The sequence below is a fragment of the Atractosteus spatula genome, chromosome 12 (genome assembly GCF_055471065.1).
Source record: "Atractosteus spatula isolate fAtrSpa1 chromosome 12, fAtrSpa1.hap1, whole genome shotgun sequence".
NCBI lineage: Eukaryota > Metazoa > Chordata > Actinopteri > Semionotiformes > Lepisosteidae > Atractosteus > Atractosteus spatula.
Genome location: NC_142717.1, coordinates 7004256 through 7016945, shown reverse-complemented (window position 1 = coordinate 7016945; position 12690 = coordinate 7004256). Strand labels below are relative to the sequence as shown.

The 12690-nt window shown below is 32.4% G+C and overlaps 1 protein-coding gene across 3 annotated transcripts in view; it reads right to left on the bottom strand.

The window, feature by feature from the left end:
• The window catches only part of csmd3b (CUB and Sushi multiple domains 3b), a 581296-nt gene that overhangs the window by 219021 nt on the left and 349585 nt on the right, over positions 1-12690 (bottom strand). For all 3 annotated transcript variants that reach the window (XM_088929237.1, XM_088929238.1, XM_088929240.1), the window contains exons 11-12: positions 3705-3808; positions 3266-3378 (exon numbers count right to left, since the gene is read on the bottom strand). In XM_088929237.1, the coding sequence (XP_088785363.1) occupies positions 3266-3378; positions 3705-3808 (217 nt within the window). The remainder of the gene's footprint in view (positions 1-3265; positions 3379-3704; positions 3809-12690) is intronic.

The following is a 12690-nucleotide window of genomic DNA, read 5'->3' as shown; positions in this document are numbered from 1 at the left end:
AACGCTTTCCATATCAATTATAATTTAGAGTAATAATGTGTACTGTACATTGAAGTGTACTCCAAGTTTTTACATTAAATGTATTTCTGTGTCATAGACTGTATCTACCATATACTGTATATACTGTACATATTATTTGTATTTCTATTGGATGTTTTACAAGATGTTCAAAATATACATATTAGCAATATACATATAAAAATAATCAAGTTTTAGCAGGTGGTTCAAAGACGAAAAGAGTAAAAGGCTTTTAGTGAATCATTAGCTTCTTGATTATCTCCGGCCCTGAGAGCAAACAAAGCTCTTAACGCAGGCCATGAAGAACAACACAAGCTGGAATTTTAATTGGCAATGGACAAATATTTTTTTGGTACACTTTCATAGTTGTAAGATTTCCAAGCTCTTAACATGGTTTTAGACAGTACACGTTTCTATTTTAATCCTCCATTAACTGCAAACAGTTTAACAAGACACTGACCAAAAAATGATTGCCAGAGGGTGTCAATAAAGTTTTAAACTGCTGGTATTAAAAATGTAATCCAGCAACAGTACTAATATAAGCAAGGAAAAGGTAGTAGCCAGAATTACATGCTTTATCTATTATTAACACGGTTTACGTTTTAAAACAGATCCTTTGTTGTATCCACTGGTGAGTAGATAACGTCCCAGTGAACATTTTACAATACTAAAGAATTTCACAGTAGTTTCCAGTTTAGCTGACAACTTCTCAACATACTATGCTTTGTGTAACCTACACAACAATATGCATATAAAATCCTCTAACTATAGCTACTTTAGATTGATTTGGCTTAAAGTAGTATGTCAAAGTCCAAGCTTGTGAACACTTTTACTCTTACTTTTTCACCAATGGACTAAACAATAACTACCACTACAAAAGGTATTTCTTAAAAAAATAGTGGTTATTAAGTGGTAAAGGAATGATACATTTAAATTTTTAAAATAGTCATTAGATATAACTTTAGTTCATTTAGTTCATGGGCTTCAGATATGTTATTTAGAAAAAATATAACATACTGGGGAAACTCTTTGTCTTTTGTTCATATTGAGATTTTAAATTCATAGAGAAATGATTTTCAGTTGAACCTAACTCACTTTCCTTCACTAGGGAAACTAATGGAACATTAGTTCCAACATTAATTTATTACTAAACCTTGAGCTAAGGAAGATAATCAAAGATATACAGAAAAACAAATGTAGCTCATATTCAATGAAGAATGAAATCCAGTTACGTTATCTAATCTGAGAATAGAATGCTAAAAGTAACTGATTTCTGTAATGCATTTTATATTGTCTTCATTTTTTGTAATTCATTTATTTCTTTGGTCAAAGCAGAAGAATTATTTTAATCAGAATCTTAACGATTTTCTCTACGCACAATGTAATTTCTTTTGTCAGCCCACCATATTGAATTAAAGAAACAACATTTTGACATTGTACTAAGGACAGGGAAATTAAATTCCTTGTGCATATTCATTTTCAAACATATTTTGCTACCATACAACAGCACTGAGATTCTTCAATTAATGGCATTAATTATTGATAATAAAATGAAACAAAGTAATGAGGTTTACAGGTTAAAACATAACACCAAATTTGGCTAGTTGGGCAGAATTGAAGCTGAGGCTAAAGAGACAAATCAAGTATCAGACTGCCCTCACAAACACTTGAATGGTTTTCATGAGAGGACTTTGCATGATAAACACTACTGTGCGAAAGTAGTTAGAGGAGACTCAACAGTAGCCATCAATAATTACAGTGTCCAAATATCCACTATTAACAATAACTTTCCATTTTGGAGAAATATGTTATTTTTCTCAGAACAAAATCTTATACTTACACAGATGGATATTATGCACCTGCACTGCCCTAAGCATGATCATTCTGTCATATAATGTTTTGTTCCAAGCACAGATGGTTGGGCTTCACACAGAGTAGGAAAGAAGTGTGAAGTTTGCACTTGGTCATTTTAAAATATTTTTGGTGAGCATCTCTATGGTTAAAAGATTCAAGGGAACAAACAGAAGTACATCTTGTCACCTTGGTAAAACATATTTCAGACAATTGTTTTCATCTGCCATTTGAATTTTTTAGCATTTCTAATGTACAAAATCCACAGCTACAAACAAATAAGTAGTGTATTTTTTTTCGTCTCATGTAAGGCTAAATGCAAAATACACAAAAACAGTGAGTGAAAACAGTAGAGAAACTAACTTTGTCATCAGCACAGATCTACGTTGACAATTAATGATTAGAACACCTACACTTGAACTGTTTGGCACTGCCACTCTTTAAATCACCCATAACATTTCTAGCTTCACAGAATAGTCTAATAGTTGAATTCCTGCTTGGCATTCTGAAAACTCTTTGAATTCACAGGACAATGTCACTGCACAGGGACTAGATATCTATCCCCAGACAAACACTTTCAGGATCATCATGATGTCTCCTTCTTGATGGCTTTTTATACTTCAAAAGCTGTGGAATCTTGACATGATGGTAAATTGAAACAGTGTGGAGAACTATCTGAAAAAATGATTAGTGGGACAATGATCCCATGTATGGGCCTGAAACGTGTGATGGCATATTTTTTTTTACTACTCTGAGAGCAAACACTAGCATTTGACAATGACAAATAAGTGTTTCTATCTGACAAGTTAAAATTCACTTGTCTAGTTCCAACAGCTTGATTGTAACATAATGGTGCTTTATTTCTGCAAAAAAGCAAAAGAGATGCCACACTTTATGAGGAGGCATTTGTGAAGAAAATTAGATAACTCTCTTAAAATATGTCATAAATCTAGGGTCATTTGACAAAGGACACTTTGACAGAAAAACAGTGGAAATTTTGATGACTGAAGACAAATAACTCTAAGGAAAAGCATGAGTGTGGCTGAGAAGGTAGAATCTGACTTTGACCTAAAGCTATATGGATTGCTCGTATAAATCTTCCAAAATCAAGCAAGTAAACAATAAACAAGCTCACAGATTTAAAAACTTGTCCACAAATTTAAAAACGGCACAAACATGTAGCAGAATGAATAACCAAATTATTTTCATTTAATATAATGAAGAACCAAACAAACTGAAAACAAAAACAAATGTTGTATTACAATAACAAGCACAGTTCTGACTTTTACGTTGAATTTTAACACATGTAAATCTGCTTTAAGTACTGAGTAGGCTTCAAACTCATCATGTCATGCAAGACTTATTGAAAGTATAATATATATATATATCGATTTACCTTTATAGTTTATCTTGAAACCGATAGATCCCACACTTTCATCTGATTGGAGATGCAGCCACATCTGATGCGTCATGCTTACAATTAAGTCAGGCACAAAACTCCCAGTCAGTCTATATCCAGAATAAGGAAAAGTACAGCAGATTTTAAAATACAGCTTTGTATTTATAATCAGTGAAAAGGTGTCTGTGTAATTTTGTAAGACTTTACAATATACTGTATATTTTATATATTAGTGATTTATATCACTGGCTTTTCATTTTTGGAACACTTCTTCTGCTGATTCTTTATTTCACAGGAGCATGATCAATGTGATAAAAATAGAGATGTTTATAAACTCATGCATTTGAGAATTTTGGGATAATTATGATAAATTATCTATTATCTATATAACACACAGAGATCATTATCTCTGCCAATACTTATGAAACATACTTACACTTGTAGTATTGTTCTGGGGTCTCCAACCTCCCCTCCATCTCCAATGGTTAATGTGTCATATCCAATCTCCAAGTCAAACTCTTCAAAGTTAATTTGAATTACCTAGTGTTAAAATGGGAAATAAATGTGAATTATGTGCATTTGGCAGATTAATATAGCTAACCAAAGAATCAATGTACAGTATTAATTGCTTCAATGCATTAAGTGAATTTATATGCCAAATTGGATTTGCAGTGCCCATTTTTCATAGTTTTTCTTTTTCTTATAGGGATATTTAACTCATTTAACTCACTTATTTCAGGAAAGAGTGACTCACTGACAACTAGTACATCATTAAAAAAACATCACGAAAGAAAGAAACAGTTAATTACATGGTGTGTAACCTACAAATGCATGCATCAGAAGCAATCGAATATGTCTCAGTATATTCGACCAAAACACTCCATTTAGGAAGGGTTGATGCAGTCTTCATACTTCACATAAAAGGATGATATAACCATACAGCAGACATAAAATACCTTTTTAAGTATTCTTTCACACATGTCTTTTTGATACTGTGCATCAATAAAAAAATACATAAGCCCATTGCAGAAACTTGCATCATGTGAAAGCAAGTGAGTGAGTTAAACTTGTTTCAATAAGCAGTATTAAAGAATAAATGTTAACTTTTGAATCTTGAAAAATAAAAATTAGACGGCATCTTCATTGTACTTCACTGTAAATAAGGTACATTGCTTCTGAATCAATGTGTTCATTGTGATTTATCTTTAGTGCTTCTATAACATATTCTGTGGCAGTCAGGCAAAAGGAATTAATTTTCAGAAAATTAATATCATTCTCTATTCCAATGTGCAATAACAGTAGTGCCAGACAATCCATAAAGACCCTTGGGAGATCCTACTATAGAGGCCAATACCCTACCAGACATATTTAAGGCCCTTGACTCAACCTCTGAGAGACACTGAATTTAACGTTATTAGTTATGGTGAGTATTAAAGTCCATATTGGAAGGGGAAGAAGAAAGAAGCAGTATCTTGCTCTGGCTGAGGCATAAGAAAGATGCATATGGATCACAAATGGGGAAGAAAAGAGAGAACAAAAAATATAGTGACGCTTAAGTAAGTATACTGGGTTGAGATTAGTGGGAGATGAAAGGTAGTGATGCAGGGATACCATCACTAATGTCAAGCCACCCAGAGCTGTTCTGGACTAGCTGGCAAAACAAATATGAATGGATTTGCCTACTTGATAACCATTATGAAATGTTCCACCCAGTTCACTGCAGACAGTTGTCACAATGATGTTCCAGGGAGTCATTTTGGTGCTTCTGGAGCCTGTATCACAGATAGTGTGTGTGCTGATGTGCCAGAGAGGCCCACAGCAGGCTGATTCTTGGAACCAGCATTACACATCAGCCATCAATGCAGGAATAAAAGAAGAAGATAACTACCTTCTACAATTGTCTTCACTGCAACTTACAAAAAGACAGTTTTGGGGTCAGTGAAGCATTATATTAACATGACTAGAATAAAATGTAATGGTATCAAAACAGCTAAAAACAATAGTAAAATAATACATCCCAAAGACATTTAAATCAATAGCAGGAACAGTTCTATTTCCACAATAAAATAGCAGCAAACTGCAGTAGACCTGTAGACGAGCAAAGACAAGTAGAATGACCCATCACAACTGAAGAAAGTATTTTTAAGCTTTGTTTATTTATATTTGATTTATGGCTATGATCATGTTTATACTCAGAGTAGAGTAGTGTCATATACACATTTCAGTTTCCCACCTAGTTGTTTTTATACAGTAAACATGTTTTTCTATTAAATTCCTTTGATGAGGAAACAATTTGAGTTACTGTTTTGGCCTTGACCAATCTGGCCGAGAGAATGACAGTTTGGATGCAACTGGAATACTGGAATCCCCATATTAGCTGGAAAGAGCCAAGCAGCTGCAGTAACATTGTTCAGGGAAAAGTGAGGAATGTGAAGCAAAAGTTACTAAAAAAGGGTACTTGTTACTTATATTTGTCATGACAACCCCTTGGACAGTGAATTTCAGGTCTTTTCATCCAGGTGTCGATTTTGACTACTTACTGTAGATTCAAACTCAATGATATCTCAATGATTATCTTTTACTTTTACAGCTATTAACCTGCTTAATTTGAACAATTGATTGTATATTTTACTTCCATATATATTTATTTTTCTTTATCATCACACATATATGTCTCTAATATGATAGTTTATTCATTATTGTGTGTTGTGTTACTATATGTTTTTTACTGCCCTGCAAAGCAAATTTCCCATGTGCAACAATAAAAGGAAGTAAGTATATTTACATTCAGTTGTGGGTTATCCAAGGAATCTTTGCAGTCCCGTGAAATGAAGTCCCGTTCATTTAGAAACTTACTTATAACTTATAACAGATGCAACACTTTCAAAACTTTCATAAGTGTATTAGTAGCACTGCAGCAAGTTTTTTTTCTGTGCCATAAGAAGATTTATGCAAAATTGTTTTGGCAAATAAATTATACCACAGGTCATTAATATTTCTCAATGTTATTAAATCCATTCATTGATCTGAGACAAAGAATAATTACTGTAAACGGGAGAGAAATAAAACTAGCAACTAATTACATATTTCAGGGATTCAAGCACACCCATTGAAAAATACATTTTAATCAATTCAAAATATTTTAGTATTTTAAGTTCAGATAGCACCATCACCAGTCTTTTTGTAACAAAATACAGTAGTTTATGAATTGCTCAGTGTACATTCAACAACATAAAAATAAAATTTCACCATATGCTCTTTGCTTTAAAAAATTGTAAACGTGTCCCCTACATTTCATTTTGTTAGCATTTTCATAGATGTGTTTTAAATATTAACATTTTTCTTTTTAATTTTAAAAGCAAACTGAGCCTAGAATATAGTCAGGGTTAGCTAAGCTGCTATTTTGATAAGTGCCATGTGATCTTTAAAGACCAAGCGATCAGAACCTTAACTAACACAATAACAACTTCTACAGCACAGTGATCACCATACTGGGTCATTTGTCTGGAAAGTCTGGTTGAAACTAATACTAATACCATGTACAGTACAAATTCTGTTTTCCAAGAGCCTATCCCTATTTCATTTCTGAGATATAACAAGATCAAGCTATATTGCATATCACCCATTTCTTATAAATTTAAGCTGGTTATAAAATTGGTTAGCTACTGTACATGTAGGTTTATTTTGAAATATTTTAAATATACAGCAAAAATAGTATATAATTTTGAGCAACTACCGTGACATACTGGAACATTATGAATTCTAATGTTATCACAGTTTTTCTTAATATCTAAAGAGATTTAAGGTTATACATCAAATAACATTTTTTACATTTTTTTGTAATATAGAGTCAAAATTATTTGGAAAGCATGAATATTAAACAAATTTAGCTTTTACTATACAAAATAAAAAATCAGGGATGATAACAAACACTTTAGAGTTAGCTAAACTAAGCACTTTCAAAACCAAAGCCATCTCAACTTAAATAAAACTTGACACCTTGGCTTGGGCCACTTCAACTTCATAATATACAGTATTATAGCAACATAAGCTTTGCAAACTTTAACTCAGCTGGGATTTTTATGTTTGCCAAGTGAGTCGCTAAATAAGTTTGCCAAGAAATTTTAGATATTTTGGAAAAAATGTTAGAAAGTTCTATTGAGAAAACAGTTCTTGGTTTCTGCAGAAGCACATCTTTTTTTCCAGGGATTCTGCCTGATGCACATAAAGGTGGTACTGTACTAAGAATTGGTCAGATTTCTCTTAATTAGTAGTTTGCAATTCTGGAAAAAGGAAGCATAACATCACATATGGGCTTTTTTTGTTACAGTTAATTTTCTTGTTTAAATCAAGTTGTAATCCTTAAAATGATTAGATTATATGGGCAGCATGGTGGTATAGTGGTTAGCATTGCATCTGCATTGCATAGCATCCTGACCAGGATGTATCCCACCTTGTTCCCATTGGCTTACTGGCATAGGGACCAGCTCCCCTCTGACCCTGAACTGGATGAAGTGGTTAGAAAATAGATGGACGGATGAATTTCATTATATCATCAAAACATCTGACAATTAGATTACTGTCAACATTTTTATCTTTTTAACATTCCAAGTCACCTGCACTACCTCAGTAAAATGTTTAACATACTGAATTCAGTGAATTAGCCTTTTAATATAAAAAAGTAAATATACTCAAAACATCAGACTGCAAAAGTACCAGAAATTATATGGCTTCCTTATTATTCCATCCATTTATTGCAGTTTCTCACTTGTCATTAATGGCTTGCAGGTTTTCTGCTCTGTGATTTATACTTCTAAGGCATGCTATCACATGGACAACTTAATTCGCACCAAACAGAAACAAGACAAATGATGACACATCTTGATAACACTATATATTACATCATTACTGTGATATTGTGTTAAACTCCAGCAAACTATACATACACATAGATTTACACAAACATTTCAGGAATAAAACCCTGTAATGTATTTCAATTGTTTTGGGCACATAAACCGAACAACATACCTTAGCATTCTATGCTGATAAGGAGGAACAAAATAAGAATACCTACAATGTGAGGTGATTTGTTAAGTTAAACCATATTTGATTTCCATTAACAAAAATATCAGTATAATTTATCTGTAACTACAGGATGACTTTGAACTTGATGGGAGCTGTGAGTATAACATTTACTCAGTGGATTGCTCATCTGTGAAGATGTAGATGAAATGGCTTTTAATTTAGTTCCCCTGTGAAAAATCAATCAACCCACCATCAATTTTGCAGATCACCGGCAATATGTGATTTCACAAATGATATTGATACATTTAAAAGGCAGCAATATTTTATGACTGACTTTTTCTGAAACCAGGTAGCCAAGTCATGTAATCTATGTTCAGTATGGCATAATTGACTGAAGTTATATTTTTTATTACTTTTTTTATAACTAGTACTTTTTAAGAATTAAAGTCAACATTTATTTAGATTTTAATGGAAATCTAAAACAAATAATGAAATAATAAAAATTGTTATGTTTCTGCTGAACCTACAGACTCCAAAATTGTGAGACCCAGATAAACGAAATCCCTTTATAAATGAAGGGGACAAAGGGCTTTATCATTATTAAACTATCTCACAAATCAGTATACTGATTTGCTTATCCAAACTGGTATTTATTTCAGGGGTACAACTCAGTATCGTTAAATTACAGTATAGTTTGTAGTTATTAGAGCATTGCAAAAAATAAAACTGTGGGTAATAACATTTACTCGAGTAATAGTAAGGAAAGGTTAAGATAAAAAAAAGCTAAACACCATATCATTTACTGATTCTATATTCTATAAAAAAACAGCTCTCCATTCTTAACGCTCACATTTCAAGATTAGTGTTTTGATTTTTTGTCATTATTTTTGATTGTGTGATTCCCCTTTAAACCTACTGTATTTTGAGCCCATTTGTTTTGTAATTTGAAAATTACAATTACACCTTGCCATAGATTGTAATGTAAGGCACTAAAAAGTGAGTCTTAATTAAAACTTTTAAAACAAACCCAGCTTTGATGCCAGTCAATAATTTTCCTTGTCTTTTGTTCTTATAATGCTTATGTAGTGCAAGTAATAGTATTTGTGTTGAATTTAAATGTAAATGATATGTATATGTGCAATAAAACTTTGGTAACAAATATGAGCTATTGCATAAATGCAACGAGACTGCATCACTACAAGGTATTTCTATTGTAACTGGTCTCCATATAGTCTCTGAAGTTCTAATCAATTCAAACTACTGTACATTGTCAAAATAGAATACATATGACATTCTGAAGTGCCACCATGTATGTGGTATTTTATTTCTGCATGACAAAATTACACATTTATCCTGGTTTAAGTGTGAGATGGTGTCTTGATGTTGCTATGTCTGATTTACATACCAAAAGTGCTGACAGTTTAACCAGTTTACTAATGTTTGATTGAACTTCTGCTGCTGAGCAAATCAATAATCTTCTGTGTATTTTTAGGCACATAAAAATTTAATATCTTTTAAATAGAGGATACAGCAGCATGACTGTCAGCAGCAGACAAACAAGAATCTCGCGATCACCTGCAGACAAATAATAATGAAGCTAGTTTAAAATGTGTAGTGTACCTTACGGTTTTGAAATCCTCAAGAAGTACCATCAGAAGCCACATTGCATTCTGTGAGCATTAAGAGGTATTTTATACTTTAAAAACGTATTATTTTTATACAGTCACTAGTAATTTTAATTTTCTGTACAAATATTTATACGTAGAACTGGACATTTATTATTGTCTGTGAACCTTTCTCAACTAGTTGGGTTATAAAGAAGCAGTGATATCTATTGCTTTGGCAGAAAAAAATACTTTTTGCCAGTTCCTAAGAATGTACTAAACCATCTCTCTGAATAAAACTAAATCCCACTTCAAAAATGTAGATAAAATAATATACTGCAATTATCCTACAAAGCCATTAGAGTTTTCACATTAAATCGATTATGCAGCTTAAAAAAATACACAAATGCTTGTCTAAGTGCCATCAGGAAAGTGCAGTACAACATGTAATTTCCCTTCAAGCGTATTTATCCAATTGAGGTTTGGAGAAACACATTGTTTTAACAGGGATTATATGAGAAGAACTTGGCTGGCTTGTTTTGGCTGTTAGTTTGGATGTATGTGACAGTGAGAGCCCTCTTCTAGATCAATACTTTTTGTGCCCCAGACTATTGTCTACTGTCTATTGTTGTATCACCTATGGACTGCTGTGTAAATGGCAAAGTAAGCTGAATAATATTTGGCCATTTCAAACTTGTGAGAGCATAATGAACAATTGTAATTTAATAGAAAAAGTATAGTATTCTTAACCAAATATATTAATTATTATGTTTAGATGTAAAATACTGATCCCATCCACTCAATCTCACTTACAAAGAGAAGCATGTTGCATATGATTGATTGTAGTTAGGTTGGACTTTGTGTTTAAATTTCTTGTCCAAACATTAAATTAATTTTGTTTTAAAGAAATTATGGGAATATATGCAATATTACAGAAACATATATTGGAGGCAATTTTCCCATGGTTTAAAATGCTAAATTTTTCTAATATTGGTTATCCAAATCCCTTTCAAACATTCCCTTATTGCACTGTATAAAAATTAATAAAACAAATAGATGGGAAACTAAATATAACTTATTTTGTGATTAAAGGATTAAGAAAGACACAGCTATAAGAATTTGTTTTCATAGGAATAAACTCAATAATATCTATCTGTATGTTTGGTGCCAATATATAAAACCAGGGCAACAATCCTTTCTTTAATCAGGCAAGAAACCTTGTGCCACAGAAGTAGATTTTGAATTCCTCATAATGCTAAGTAAGTGCAGAATTGTGAATGTGTCCTGTGAAATCAGGAAGATATTTACTTTTTTTTTTAGCATACATTTTTGATTTCTCTCAAGGAAAATGAAAAACAATTCTAATCTGTCAGAAATTAAAATACAATTTTTAAAAGCAATTGCAGGCTTAATTACAACATACATTTTTACAATTCAAACTGTATGGGTATGGGTTAATAAGAACATGTAAAGATAATGTATCTATGGCGGTATAGTGCTTTGAGAGATATTAAATATATTAAACAGATATCTGTTCTTAATATATACAGTTTATCAATAATTCAATTGTTTCTATTTTTGTAACAGATTATAATGGAATTGTTTGAATACTTTAATGGAGAAGGATGGGCAATATCTTTAAGCATTAAACATATTTAAATGTTCTAAAAGACTATCCTATGAATGTAGGCTGTAATGTATTGTGCTGTATGTATTTGTAAAAAAATGTATTTTTTTGCTGAGAGACATTTTTATATAATGAACAGTTTCATTGCTTTCACCACTGAAGATATTTTTGAGAAAAATAAACAATTTGCTTCTATTTAAGGGAGCTTACTTCTTATGTTTTTTTTTTATTCTAACAAAATTTGCACCAGGTTAGAAGGGCACTGGTAACACAGCAGTCACATAGTGTTGTATAGAAGTGATCCCTTCAGCGATTCCTCTGAAATTGTCAATCCCATAACTGGAAGAATAACTGAAGTGAGTTGATCGCAAGAGCTTCCTACCAATTGGCACCAGTAAAATGAAGTTCAATGTAGTAATGGCAGATGGGTAGTATCAAGAACATGATTTCAATTGGTCACATATCTGCCAGCAATATTTCTAAAGTGGATTATCTCTTTCTTTCACTGAATAATGGCAGTGGAGTATAATTAACCAATGTGGTTCTTTTATACTTGCCCACTTTATCTCTGTATAGGCAGCACATCATTATTTTTTTCGGACTTTTCAAGGAGAAAAAGGGATTGTGATACCTTATAATATAACACTAGAAATCAGAGATGTGCAGAGATCGTTTGGTGGGCAGTGGCTCAAAATGGAAGAAGGAGCACTTTCTGGGGCAGGATTTGTTACATTAGAGTATCCTGGACACAAATCAGTGCCTGCTTGTGTTTCTGTGTTTTTTAATTTTACAGGAAGTTAGGATTTGACTTCAGACACATTATTATATTCATAACCTTGGCAAACAAAAAGGTTGTTCATAATTGCTGATTATGTTTGATTAACAGACAGAATATTACTAACTTTTTTTAGGAAATCTCAAATCTAGCTAGCTAAGTAGCCATGCAGACAATAATGTGGCAAGTTCGTTGGTTTGCAAACTTAGAATAGGTGAATGAAAATAGTATTTTTTAAAGTGCTCAATACGACAGCCTTGGAGTGTTACTTTTGTACAGTCCTTCTGAAAAATCTGTGCATCCCAACCATTCAAAAATGTTTAGCATGGCCTCCACAGGTGTAGTAGCCTATGTTGCTTATTTTTTTCCGCCTTTTAGAACAGGAGGCGGG